At 49.2% G+C, this 14248-nt stretch overlaps 1 protein-coding gene across 2 annotated transcripts in view; it reads left to right on the top strand.

Annotated features, from left to right (window-relative positions):
* Positions 1-14248, top strand: part of PRSS53 (serine protease 53) — a 552473-nt gene that overhangs the window by 290696 nt on the left and 247529 nt on the right. For both annotated transcript variants that reach the window (XM_069651910.1, XM_069651909.1), the window contains exon 7: positions 2084-2237. In XM_069651910.1, the coding sequence (XP_069508011.1) occupies positions 2084-2237 (154 nt within the window). The remainder of the gene's footprint in view (positions 1-2083; positions 2238-14248) is intronic.

Raw genomic sequence — 14248 nt, forward strand, 5'->3', positions numbered from 1 at the left:
ATCGGCTTCTGAATTTGAACTACCATGGATCTCCTGTGTCAGCTTGTTGTATTCTGTGTAGCCAATCACTGGCTGCTGGGAACTAGACTGCTCACTTGATTCCTCGCGAGTGATCCTTCTCCTAATCATCTTCTTCGTCACAGTAGCAGTTTTCAAGTTATAGGCACAATACTTTGTATCATGGGTTTTTATCACTGTTACGTAACTTGGGTTGGCAACTATATAAGATATCTTCTTTGTCACTGTATTGGCTTTGAAGTCACATGTACAATACTCTGTATTATCCGACTTTTCATTGTTATTATGCAAGTTAAATGACTAGCTTGTTAACAACATGGTAAAGGAGTTGGCTGATTTTGATTCGGCAACAATGTATATTAATTATTTCTGAGAAAGGAGCAGGAAAATTTATCAAAGGAAATGGACATGAAAAAGGGGTTTGAATAATTTGCCAACGATCTATATTTGCCTTTTCCAAGGAGGGATCAGGAGGATTTATCAAACTTGGTAAAGCAGATTGACACTGCATTCCCTAGTAATGATCATGCTTAGTCCTACAAGGGGACTCCCTCTCAGGATTTTCCTCCGGCATACCCCTCCCATGGGGATTACTGTGCTGGGGAGGTACCATCCCAGCCTCAACTTGGAAAGAAGGGACGACATCCTCAGATTTGCCACAGCGGGAATAGTCTTTCAATGCAATCATAGCTGGCTGATGAGGTACTGACGCTGAATGGTGTTGCAATGTCCATGGTATAGGCAGAAAGCCAGCATTTGTAGGCAAGCAGTTTGGATTACAGGGCTATATAAATTCAATAAAATACAAATACAATACACGGGTGGGCTCTGTCTATCTGTTGATAGCTGGGCGTGTGAAGTGACACCTAGGCAGAGTTAACCATTGTGGTACATCTAGAGGGCACTGAGACGTGTGGAGTCATTGAGATACGAGAAGATCTCAGCTGATTCCTGAAAGGCAGTCGTGGTTTGTATGCATGTTTACACCTAAAAATGCAAAACATCGTAAATTCTGCTCACCGGGACAGTGGATAAGGGCAGGCATTTCAATGGTTTCTTATAAAATCCACTTACTTTTAGCAAGTGCAAACAAATATGGATTCCATAGGAATTCAAAGCATCTATGCCTGCCTCATAATTAGATGTGGGTCGAGATGCTTTTGGCTTGGTGTTACTGAACAGATGGGGAGGCAGAATCAGTCCTTTCGACACTGACGCCGCTCCATGAAACAAATCCATCGAAATAGCATTAAAAGCATGCATAACACTGTTTTTTTATGCATGGTTTTAACACACCATCCTTATCCTCCACCACCAACAACATTAACCCTTTTATATATATATTTGGCAACTACTTGAAAAATGTTGGTACTGCTATATAGATTGCTATTTTTGCACTATAAAAATACAGAGAAATAAATAAGTGCATATATTTTGAGATGTGGCTCTCCATGCTGTCTCCTTTGTAATCCATGGTTTGCAGGAACCCAGGAACCTAGGCTTGTATTGATGGCAGTGTATGCGCACACTGCAGCCAGTTTAGGGAGGCTGGACAGCTGATGCTACCACACACACGCTGTAAAGATGCTGCTGCACATACTCTTTAGCTATTCCAGCACATGTTGACTACACACATGGTACATCTGTGCTTCGTCCAGCTGTTAGTGGTCAAGATGATCTAATCTTGTCGACTGGTGGTGCTGCGATAAAGTGAAGAGCAGTTCCTCCTTTAGAGTAGAGATGGTGCCCTTGGATTGCATCAGAATTACCATTCACTACCCTGAGAAGAGCGGTTTCTTAGTTCAGCAGCAGAGTTCAACCTTGACCATGGGGGGCTAATGAAAGGAGCTGGTCCTTCCGTTCAGGTTGAGAAATCTGAGAAGAAATTGAAGCTTTGTTTACGTTTAAAGTCTTCTACCAATGACTCACTCATCAATGTTCCCAATTAATTTAGAGTCTGCTTTCCTTTTGCAGGTTTTATTTCTGCGAAGTAAATGAAGCTGGGTTTACTTGTGTAGTTTTCTACCAGTGTCTCAGTTATTTAGAGTCTGCTTTTGCTTTGCAGGTTGTGGAATACCCAAGGTGAACACGACTGGGCCTGGGACCCAGGTGGGTGAGTGGCCCTGGAGTGTGGGCCTGCTGTTTCAAGGCTCCCACATATGTGAAGGCAGTTTAATTTCAGAAAGCTGGGTGATGACCGCTGCAAACTGCTTCAGTGGGTGAGTATGCCTGGGTCTTGAACTGTGTAACACTGCATCATCAAGTGAGTTCTGCTATGTCCTTAACAAACTACAGCCAATTTGTCATGTGACTGTGCTGGAGTCTTCCAAGACATCAATGCACCATCTCCCAAAGACATGCCTGGAGGGAGGCAAGGTGGGGAGGCGGTGGAGGGTTAGCAAACAATGTGAGAAATCCTCTACCATGAACAGACCAAAACTAGATACCTTGTCTATCGACTTCCAATTCTTCAGAAGGAATCCAATCATGCTTTATCTTTTGATCATCACAAAAGAACATACAATATGTAAGATCTCAGATTTGATGGAAAGCAGTGAGCGTCTTACAATGGAGTGAGTTTGAGCGACATTCTGACTAGGTTGTGGAGGGAAGTAAATGGAAGAGATACCCAGAACCATACATGGGTGGACATACATGGATTAAGAACAATCAACATTAGACATTATTAAATGCAGGTAGGCGGTACAGGCAGCTGTGTTAGCAATGTGACCATGATGGATGAGGTGCTAGAGTGGAGGCAGCAAAATTGAGGGACATAGGCATTTTAGAGGCGAGGGAAAATTGTTAGCTTGTAGGCAGATGAGAGGTAGGTTGCGCTGGCCATGCTGTACCAATGAGATGATCAATTCTCATGTCAGCCTGACCCCACACAAAAGGGCAGACAGCCAAAATGACAGGCAAATCTTCTCAGAGCAAGGGTACCATCACAAGGTACATGCTTCTGCTTTGTTGGGCATCATCAGTGACGTATGGCTGAGGTGGAGCTATCCCTCTTGACACAGAGATGGTGCACATCAGGATTGCCCTACTCACCTAGGGTGAAACCCCAAGTGATTCAGATTTAACCAGTAATGTGAGAAACCCCCCACTGAGGACAAGCTGAAATGGCTTGTTCTTTGTGCTGGAACCAACTCAGGAATGCCCCAGGAAGTGCCAAATTCACAAGGAAATATAGGACGGGCATGACCATGGTGCCTAATATTGGGCCTCCTCCCCCTCAGGATAAGCACAATGAAGCAGAAACTGTGAGGCAGAGCTCTGGAGCTGAGACTCAAAACCCCCTCACCTCAACCCTGCGCCCATAAAGCGTGACACATGCCACCAACACAGGAACATTCTCTTGGGTGTTACCGTAGAATACATTATTTTCCCCTTATGTTGTACTCGAAAGTATGTCTCTGGAATATCTATCCAAGCATGTCATATTATTAAAATTAGAATAAACTTCACTTTTGTCCATGGATATGCCTACCCCACGCCTCACTGTTCCATAGTTTCTGCTGCCCCCCAAGATTCTGGTGGCTTGTTTTGATGTTTCATATAGCTCTAACATACTTCCTTTGAGCTGCTTCTAAGCCCTGCCAGATGCTGCAGCATTCCCCAATTACTACCCTCTTCCTACCCCTGCAGTTCCTAGGCTCTGTTTTTTCTTTTTATACACCTCTAAGCTTCCTAGACCTGTTCTTTTCTGCCCTTCTGTCTCTGCAGCAGTTCTTGATCTTGTTCTCTCCCTGTTATCTCCCGTAGCCCTTCTCTTCTTTTCTTTCCCTCTCTCTCTTTCATTAACACTCCGGCGGGGGGAGGGTGGTGGCCTCACAGCCAATCAGGAGGCTCAGGATGGGGTCTGTAACACAAGGTAAATCCCCCTCCCCGAGCCTCTTCAGACGTGGGAGGCCACCATCTTCCCCACTGGGGCGAAGGTAAGTGATTAAGCCCGTGCTCCCCTGTGTCCCCTTCCGCCCATCCGCAATTTCCACATCCCTAACCCCAACCCACACCACTTAAGTGCTTCTTCCTTGTCTCTCGCCAGCACCGGGAACACTCAGTGTTCCTGGCCCATTCGGTTGCGGCAATCGCCACCATGGAAAGGGATAAGTAACTATGTGTAGTTCCTTGCCTTCTCCCTTGTCCATGGTGGCCATCTTTGTTTGTAGTTCCTTCAAGTAGAGAAACGGCCAACACAGCGTTTCTCAACTTGAAAAAAAATCTATTAGCATCTGTGAAGTCTCCTCCCAGGTGGCACGGTGAAGGCAGCTGCTACCTGATCCTAAGCCAGGTGGTGGTATTAGCTGGGTGGATCACCTGGGAGAAGTCCACCAAGGGAATTGGTTGACTCCTTTTTGAAAGAAGCAATACTCATCCTCTTCTGAGTGCTGAATACCCTTATGGTCCACATAAGAATGATGCATGAAGGATCATGGGACTAATACCACCACTTGTGGTAATGCTGAACCCACCTTAGGTTTGAATCATAAAATCAAAAGTAAACCATTAATTCCTCTGAAACGTTTGTATGAAGGTACATTTTATAAATCATTAAATCAGAGGGGATTAAACAATGCTAAAATGAACAAGAACATAGTCCCATTATGCCCTAGGTACTGGTATGAAGAAGAGGAACTCAGAGCCACAGACTATGGTGTGAAGTATAGTGGTTATAATGGCCCATACCTAAGCGGGGCCTTTAAACACTTAAAACCCCCACAGGTGCGTGCCAGTTAGGAGGTAGGAGGAAAAGCAGTGGAAGAAGCAGTGTGAGCAGCTGAGGCAGTTGGAGCTAGGCAGAGCAACCACTGTAGGAGAAGCGGGATGCCGTGTCGTGCAAGTAGCAGAGGTCGGAAGCTCTGTAGAATGCATAGGACGCGCAGAGAAAAGCGGTAAGAAGTCTTGCTGTCCCGAGGGAGAAAGCAGCTCTTATGGTCATGCGTGTGACTCTGTTGTGTGGCGTTCACCAGAGTGCCAGCAGCGCATCAAAAGCTCCAACTTCAGAAGGCGCGAGCAAGGGAAATGTTACCAAAGCTATCAGACGCCTCTGCGAGTCTGATGAAGGAAGAAGGAGCAGCGGGTCCATTGGAGGTGCAGGGAAAGACCGGTGAGTTGGCCTCTGTCAGGTAACCGCGGAGCACTCCAAAATGATATGAGCTATCCTCCCGAGACAAGACCGTTGACTCCCGATAAAGATTTTGAATACCGAACTATTGAATGGAAACCAATTAAGACAACTCATATATCCAGAGAGATAGAATTGAGGAACACTGTATCCAGCATTATCAAAGGGGGTGCAACTTGTTTAATAAGAGAGATCGAGTTGAGAAACATTGTAGCCACCATTGTCAAAGCTAGAAGGGGATAACGTTTAATCAGAATATAAAAGAATATTCCAACCACCTTTGCCAAAGCCAAAAGGGAAGAATATTTAACCAGGTGAATGTTTTTTAAAGAGAAAAGCACTTGTAGAAGAACATTGTAATCAGTATTGCCAAAGACAAAGAAGGGCAATTAAAGAAAACCAATATGGGGGGCCAGGCTCAACACAGTCTCCTGCCTGGCGGCTGCGTTGGAAGAGAGGATATCGGCTCTGCTGGGCAAGGAGCGATAGCTGTTGGCACTGAAGACCACTGCGTACGGACCATCAGTTTGCTGCTCAGCATGATGTCGTCATGCGTCTACCTGATCCGACTCTGCAGGTTGCGGATGCGACCCCTTCAGGAGTTCCTGGACACTCTCTGGATCCAGGTGTCCAGAAGCTTTGCAGACAGGACTACCCTCTTGAGCGATAAGGTGGTGGTTCATACGCTCCAACATCACCGCGGGCACAGGATTTAAGAGCCTCCGTACCTGGAGATGGTCACCACGGACGCTTCCCTGGAGGGCTGGTGAGCCATCACTGGATGTCTCCACGCCAGAGGCCTGTGGTTGCCGGAGGAGAGTGGTCTCCACATCAATATCCTGGAGCTGTGTCGTTCCTTTTGTCTCTCAAGGGCAAAGTGGTAAGGGTCTTCATGGACAACACCACCACAATGTTCTACATCAGGAAGCAGTGGGGCACCAGATCCCCAGGGCTCTTCAGAGAGGCACAGGACTTGTGACACTGGGCCGTCCCCCAAGAGATGTTCCTCATCCCTTTTCACCTGGCGGGAGCCAAGAACACCATTGCCAACTCCCTAAGCAGGGAGCTGTGCTCCTGCCACGAGTGGGAACTTCAACAGAATCAAGTGGACCGCCTGGCCGATCCCAGATCGATCTATTTGCGATGGCGACAAATTCCAAATGCCAGAAATTCACCAGCAGGTTCCACCAGCCAAGGAGCATGGGGGACGCGTTTTCCTTCCTGTGGGAAGACCTTTTCCTGTACGCATTCCCTCCGTTTCCTCTCCTGCTGCTAGTCATCAATCAACTCAAAAGGTACCATTGCAAGATGATTCACATCGCCCCGGCGTGGTCGAAGGCAGATTTAGTACCCAGTCCTTCTCAGCATGTCAACGTCACTCCCGATCAAGCTGCCAGTGGTTGCGGATCTGCTTATCAGAGAAGGAGGCGCAATCATGATTCACGACCCAGTGTCATGTCTGCACCCACATCACCCACCCCCCAAGCTCCTTGCATTGCCCGTTCCCACTCACGTACCCGACGGCGGCGGCAGCGGCTTGCCAGAAAATGGGGTTTCCCAGCTGGCAAACCTGGGTCTTTGCGGCCTTTTCTTCATTGGCACCTGCTGTGGCGTTTTTCCCATGGCTATCGGCATTACATGGGCACGCGGAGCTCCCTGCGTCACGTGGTCAGGAAGCAGCCTCTGTTTACATCGCGGGTCACGTGACGTTCAACTCGTGGTCTCGTGACCCGCATCATGTGACCGTGCTTCGCATTCAAATAGATCAGGAGAACGCGGAAGAAATGCTTCACAGCTGATTCTTCGGAGCTCTGTTTGGCGTTTTGAACTCTCTTGGATTTCCTGATACTCGCGACCACGGAACGTTTTCACGGACTGCTTTTGTTTTTCCCCTGGATTCCTCCGTACCAACCTGTCTTCTGGAATTCGACCTTTTGCACTGCTACTTGGACTCCCTTGGCTTTGTCATTTTTCTGGTTCTCGACCTTGGTTTATTTACTGGACTGCCTAAGGATCAACCACGCTGTTCTGCGCAGCGACTCATGTGCTTCCCAGAGCAGATCTTTATCAGCCTGCTGCTGCCACGGCTAATTAGAAGCTCCTGCTTCACTTTACTACTCAGACTGCCCCTCCATCTCCATTAGGTAAACCCCTGGTTCTAACCTTGATCATCCTGTGCGCCTCATTTGTCACTGTGTGTAGCATAACCATTCCTTGCTTTACAGTGGTCAAGGAGTTCTCCCGGCGTTCCCGGTTCCAGGCTGATGGCACTCTACACCTGTGGCCTCAAAGATTGCACGGGTAGTGGTTTCACTTCTTCTCGTGTGGTACTTAGGGACGGAGGTTCCATATATCTGCACGACCATTAAGACAGAACAGACTGTGAAGCCTTACTGGTCGTCCAGATCATGATACCTCAGCCGGGGACCCCGTGGCCGCTTTAATGCAAGCAGTCGCGGCCCTAAGGACACATATGGCCGCTGCCACCACTGCAATTCACCACCGCCTCGACACTCTCCAAAGTGCCCGCCACCCCTTACCCGCAGATTCCGAGTTCGGGGATGTCCCACCCAAGACCCGGTTCCTCCCACACCTCCGCCTACGCCAGCTACTCCTGTGGTTCTCCCAACTCCGTTCCCTCTTGCTGCTCCAGAAAGATACCAGGGCGATCCTAGAAAGTATTGCACATTCCTTAATCAGTATAAACTCAATTTTTTGTGCCGGCCCCAAGCATTCCCTGACTACGTCACCAAAGCGGCCTTTCTGCTCTCCCATATGTCAGGTGTGGCAGCCACTTGGGCAAACCCTTTGCTTGAAAGCGATCACCCTGCCCTCTATGATTTCGATCTCTTAGTAAGCGAGATGGCCAAAGTATTTGATACCAGGTACAAGGCACAGTCCCGAGACTTAGAGTTGTTAGACCTCACCCAAGGCAGACAGACACTCATCAAATACATAACCCGGTTCTACCAACTGTCCTCCGAGACTTCATGGCCGAGAACAAAAAGGCAGTTGTGTTTTACAGAGGTCTATGTAGCGCCTTGAAAGACGCCTTGTCGGTTGTACCAGCTCTACCCGCAGTTTACTCTGACCTGGTTGATCTGACTCTGCAGGTAGACGCCCGGAGAACCGAACGGAGGGCGGAAAACGGTCGTTCTCATCATCAGACCTACCATTCACCAGAGACAACCAGTGAACCCATGCAAATGGGGGGAATCCGTAGCCCCATAACTCATGCCGAACGGGAACGGAGAAGAAACGATAATGCCTGTTTCTACTGTGGTCTCAACGGCCATTATGTCAAGGAGTGTCCTCGCCGACCAAAGACCAGGAATTCGGGTTTTCAGAAGACTCACCCTTGAGATCGGGAGTAAGGGCGGGTCCTTCTCAAAATCCCTCTGAGGCCGCTTTCGGCCCTATCAGACCAGTGGTGGTCCATGCTCTGTTGAAACACACCAGGGATTGTATATATTCGGTACACATAATGATCGACTCTGGGGCTACCGGTTGCTTCATAGACATTACGCTAGCCAACACACTAAATCTACCGTTGATAAAGAAAAAAAACCCAGAACCAGTACAGGCTGTGGATGGTACTTCCCTCGCTTCTGGCCCAATCAAACAACAAACCGCCCCCTTAGAGGCGGTGATTCAGGGTACCCACAAGGAGACACTGTCCTTCGATCTAATCTCCACACCACAATTCGGGATCATTCTAGGCATTCCCTGGCTGAGGCAACACAACCCGTTAATTAACTGGGGTACAGGTCAAGTTTTCTTTGAGTCCGAGGTCTGTCAGCATTACTGCTTGGTAGAGTCTGACGTGGTATCCAATCCTGCAAGTGCCCTCGGGGGGATAACTTCCATATCCATTGAAGAAAACGAATCCACATCTACCATTCCTCATACGGTGGGAGCGGTACTAGCTGGTATTCCCTCTGCATACCATGACTTCCAGACTGTGTTTGATAAAGCGTCAGCAGAAGGCCTTCCGCCGCACCGACCTTATGACTGCCCCATTGACCTAGTCCCTGATGCCTCGATCCCAAAGGGTCAGATTTATTCACTAACGCAGTCAGAAGAACAGGCCTTAAAAGGGTACATCCAACAGGCTTTGCGGCTGGGTCATATCCGCCCCTCTACCTTACCAGCAGCAAGCCCTATATTTTTCGTCCCAAAGAAGGAGGGGGACCTTCATCCTTGCGTGGACTATAGGCAACTAAATGCCATCACCATTAAGAACCGGTACCCAATCCCTCCCATCTCCACGTTATTAGATAAACTAACGCATGCTTCTATTTATACCAAACTGGATCTCCGGGGGGCATACAATTTGATCCGCATGCGCAGTGGGGATGAGTGGAAAACGGCTTTCTGTTCCCGAGAGGGGTTGTTCGAATATATAGTAATGCCGTTTGGCCTATGTAACGCCCCAGCTACGTTCCAACGATTCATAAAGAACATATTCAGCTACATTCTGGATGTCTATGTGGTGGTATACCTGGATGACATCCTGGTGTTTTCCCCTTCTTTGGAGGAACATATCGCTCATGTTAGGGAAGTATTGTCTCGCCTCAAAAGGAACGCTTTGTTTGCAAAACCAGAAAAGTGTCTGTTCCACACTAAAGAAGTCGACTTCTTGGGCTTCCACACATCGCCTGGGGGTTTGTCCATGAATTAATCGAAGATCCGCGCTATCACGGATTGGCCTGCTCCGGTGAACCTGAAACAATTACAGTTGTTTTTGGGTTTCGCTAACTTTTACCAGCGATTTATCGCTGGTTTCTCCTCTATCGTTGCCCCGCTCACTGCCCTGACCAGGCCTCTTCTCCCTTTCCATTGGTCTACAGAACAGCAGGCAGCCTTCGATTCCCTCAAGACAATGTTCACCACGGCCCCAGTCCTCCGACACCCTGATCCAGAACTCCCGTTTATTTTGGAGGCGGATGCTTCATCCTTTGCATTGGGTGCTGTGCTTTCCCAGCCCTGCTCAAAGACCGGTCATCTCCACCCAGTAGCATATCATTCACGTAAATTCACGTCAACAGAAGCGCATTATACGGTCACGGAGAAGGAGCTCCTGGCCATTAAAGACGCACTGGAAATCTGGCGACACCATCTCCTGGGGGCTAAGCATCAGACTGTAGTGTACTCGGATCACAAGAATTTGCAAGATCTCGCCTCACTCAAATGTATGAACAGTCGGCAAGTATGTTGGCATCTGTTCTTTGCAGCGTATGATTTTGTGATCAAGCATAGGCCCGGGGTGGTTAATGGGAAAGCGGATGCCTTGTCTCGTTCTCCAGGAGGGGAATCCCTCCCATCTTTTCCTGACACATTGTTAGAGAGGGGCCATGTTGTCTGTGCCTGTACGCCGTCACAACCCATGTTGTCCACCATACGCCAGTGGGTTTCACAACATCCGCACACATTGGCAGAATGGGACCCGGTTTTTCAGGATGGGTTGCCTTTCGTACAAGGGAAACTTTTTCTGCCTACATGTGAGACACGTAATCAAGCAATGGAGTGGTCTCATGACACAGCCATCAACGGTCACCCAGGACAACATCGTACCCTAGACTTGCTTAAACGCTGGTGCTGGTGGCTGTCGACGAAACGCGACGTGGAGAATTCTGTGAACACCTGTTCGGTATGCGCTCAGTGCAAGTCACGCAGGGGTCGCCGATTGGGACTACTCCAACCACTACCTACACCCCCAAGACCCTGGCATACGGTCTTGATGGATCTGATCACTGACCTAGCTCGTATGCAGGGGTTTGACACCATCTGGGTGGTGGTAGATTCCTACACTAAGATGGCCCGTTTTGTACCATGTACAGGAATACCCTCTGCTCCCACATTGGCTAGGCTTTTCTTTAAGTCAGTATTCTGTCTCTTTGGGTTACCACAGGTCTTGGTATCGGATTGCGGTACACAGTTTATGTCCTGTTTCTGGCAGGCCCTTACCAAGCTACTCGGCATTGATGCTTGGTTCTCCTCCGCCTACCATCCGGAGACTGATGGGCAGACGGAAAGGGTGAACCAGGCTTTAGAGCAATACTTGCGCTATCTGACCCTCCAGTATCAGGGTACATGGCTCAATTTACTGCACCTTGCAGAGTTTGCTTCCAACATACCCTACATTCATCCACCGGTTTTTCACCTTTCTACTCCCTTTATGGCCAACATCCCAGCACCCTTCCTCTCCCGGATTTTGCTTCATCCAACACCCCTGCTGCATCTGCTTGTGCTCGCGATCTGATCACGGTCCATGCCCAGACTCTTGTCCACCTACGTAAAGTGCAGGCTTCGATGAAGGCTGCCGCTGATAGGAAGCGGGTGGCGGTGCCTATCTATCGGGTGGGGGATAGGGTATGGTTATCGTCACGCCACTTGCACATTCCGGGTTGCCGTAAATTGCTCCCTCAATTTGTTGGTCCCTATTGGGTTGCCAAGATTCTGAACCCTTTGGCCCTGCGCCTTGCGATTCCCTCAAATTGGAGGATACATCCAGTGTTTCATACCTCGCTGCTTAAGCCCTGCCCGGATCCCACTCGTATTGTTTCCCCTCCTGCCCCTGTTTCTGTATCATCCCCTGATGTGTTTGAGGTTAGTGCCATTCTGGGTTCTCACATCCATACGGGTGGCCTGCAATATCTTGTGGACTGGTTGGGTTACGGTCCTGAGGACCGCTCATGGGATCTCTCCCGGGATGTCAATGCTCCACGGTTGGTTGCCCGCTTTCATCAAGATCACCCGTCAAGCCCACGGGGTCTTGGGCCTTTGGGGGGGGCTCTGTCATGTCTGCACCCACATCACCCGCCCACCAAGCTCCTTGCATTGCCTGTTGCCACTCATGTACCCGACGGCGGCAGCAGCAGCTCGCCAGAAAATGGGATTTCCCAGCTGGCAAACCTGGGTCTTTGCTGCCTTTTCTTCATTGGCTCCTGTCGTGGCGTTTTTCCCATGGTTTTCGGCATTACACGGGCGCGCGGAGCTCCCCGCATCACGTGGTCAGGAAGCAGCCTCTGTTTACATCACGGGTCACATGACGTTCATCTCGCGGTCTCGTGACCCGCCTCATGTGACCGTGCTTCGCATTCAAATAGAGCAGGAGAACACGGAAGAAACGCTTCACAGCTGATTCTTCAGAGCTCTGTTTGGCGTCTCTTGGATTTCCTGATACTCACGACCACGGAACGTTTTCACAGACTGCTTTTGTTTTTCCCCTGGATTCCTCCGTACCAGCCTGTCTTCTGGAATTCGACCTTTTGCACTGCTACCTGGACTGAAATTGGACTCCCTTGGCTTTGTCATTTTTCTGGCTCTCGACCTTGGTTTATTTACTGGACTGCCTAAGGATCAACCATGCTGTTCTGCGCAGCGACTCATGTGCTTCCCAGAATGCTACCAGATCTTTATCAGCCTGCTGCTGCCGCCGGCTAATTAGAAGTTCCTGCTTCACTTTGCTACTCAGACTGCCCCTCCATCTCCATTAGGTAAGCCCCTGGTTCTAACCTTGATCATCCTGTGTACCTCATTTGTCACTGTGTGTAGCATAACCATTCCTTGCTTTACAGTGGTCGAGGTGTTCTTCCGGCGTTCCCGGTTCCAGGCTGCTGACGGCACTCTACACCTGTGGCCTCAAAGATTGCACGGGTAGTGGTTTCACTTCTTCACGTGTGGTACTTGGGGACGGAGGTTCCATATATCTGCACGACCATCAAGACAGAACACCCAGGGTCGCTGAACCTGAGGACTTGTCTCCTGCAGCCTTAGAGTTTGGAGGGTAAGAGTTGCCGGCGAACGGCAGGGAGGTCCTTGCCAGGGCTAGAGCGTCATTGACTCTTAAGTGCTACCGGCAGAAGTGGAAGTGTTTCTATACGTGGTGCCGGGCACAGAAGATTAATCCTCTGAGGGCCACGGCCCCGCAGATTCTTCCGTACTTGTTGTCCTTGGCTAAGGCGGGGCTGGCGCATGCCTCTATCAAGGTGCATCTGTTGGCTGTCTTCCGCTACACCAGGTCTCCAGGACGATCCTCTCTTTGGTCCACCGTCTCGTTAAGGAGTTCCTCAAAGGACTGTTTCGATCGTTCCAGCCGGTGAATGCACTCGCCACGGTGTGGGAACTCAACGTGGTTCTGACAAGGCTCATGGGGGCTCCATTGGAGCCTGTGTATCAGGCCCCTCTCAAGTTCCTCTCATGGAAAATGGCTTTCCTCATGGCCATCACCTCTGCCAGGAGGGTAGGTCAGATCCTGGCCCTATCCTGCAAAAAGCCTTATCTGATGTTTAACGACACAACGGTGGTGCTGCGGATGCACCCCTCCTTCATGCCAAAGGTTCAGTTGGAATTTCACCTCAATGAGCCTTTGGTGTTGCCTGTGTTCTTTTCGAAAACTTTGTCGCCAGCTGAAAGGACTTTGCACTCACTGGATGTGGCGCCTGCTCTGACGATCTATGTGGCACGCACAAAGAGTTTCCGGAAGACGTCTCAACTATTCGTGAACATTGGTCGTGTGAACCATGGGAAGGCCTTGTCCAAGGTTTCCATCTCCAGGTGAGTCTCCGGCTGTATCACACTGTCATTGGTCGGCAAACAGACTGTTGCCCAGCCGTCTGAGAGCCTATTCCACCAGAGAGATCGATGTGATGACGGTGTTCCTGTCTGGTAAGCCCCTGCTGGACATCTGCAGGGCTGTGTTAGGCAAGAATGTATGCAGTACCCTGTGGGAGACTGCACCAGCCTTGTCCTCTTGGCAAAAATTAATCCAACCTTTGGTATAAGCATGTACTACGCAAGTTGGTAGAGTGACTGAGCAGCCAGGCTTATCTGAAGAGGCGTCAGTGTGAGCTGTAGGGTTGTAACATAGACTTGCAGTGACAAGTATCCAAATAACGCTTACACTCAAGGTTTCTTGATTAAACAATTATTTATTAATTTAACAGTCAGTTTGAATAAGCCTTCTTTAGAAGGGAGCAAATATGTAACACAAAAATATACTTCAATAAATACACACTCTCAGTTGCAATAAATCAGCAGATACCCATTTGGGATGGCACACAGACACTTCCTACACCCTGAGGTGACTTACATAAC

The sequence above is a fragment of the Ambystoma mexicanum genome, chromosome 3p, assembly GCF_040938575.1.
Source record: "Ambystoma mexicanum isolate Mex_15411 chromosome 3p, UKY_AmexF1_1, whole genome shotgun sequence".
Taxonomy (NCBI): Eukaryota; Metazoa; Chordata; class Amphibia; order Caudata; family Ambystomatidae; genus Ambystoma; species Ambystoma mexicanum.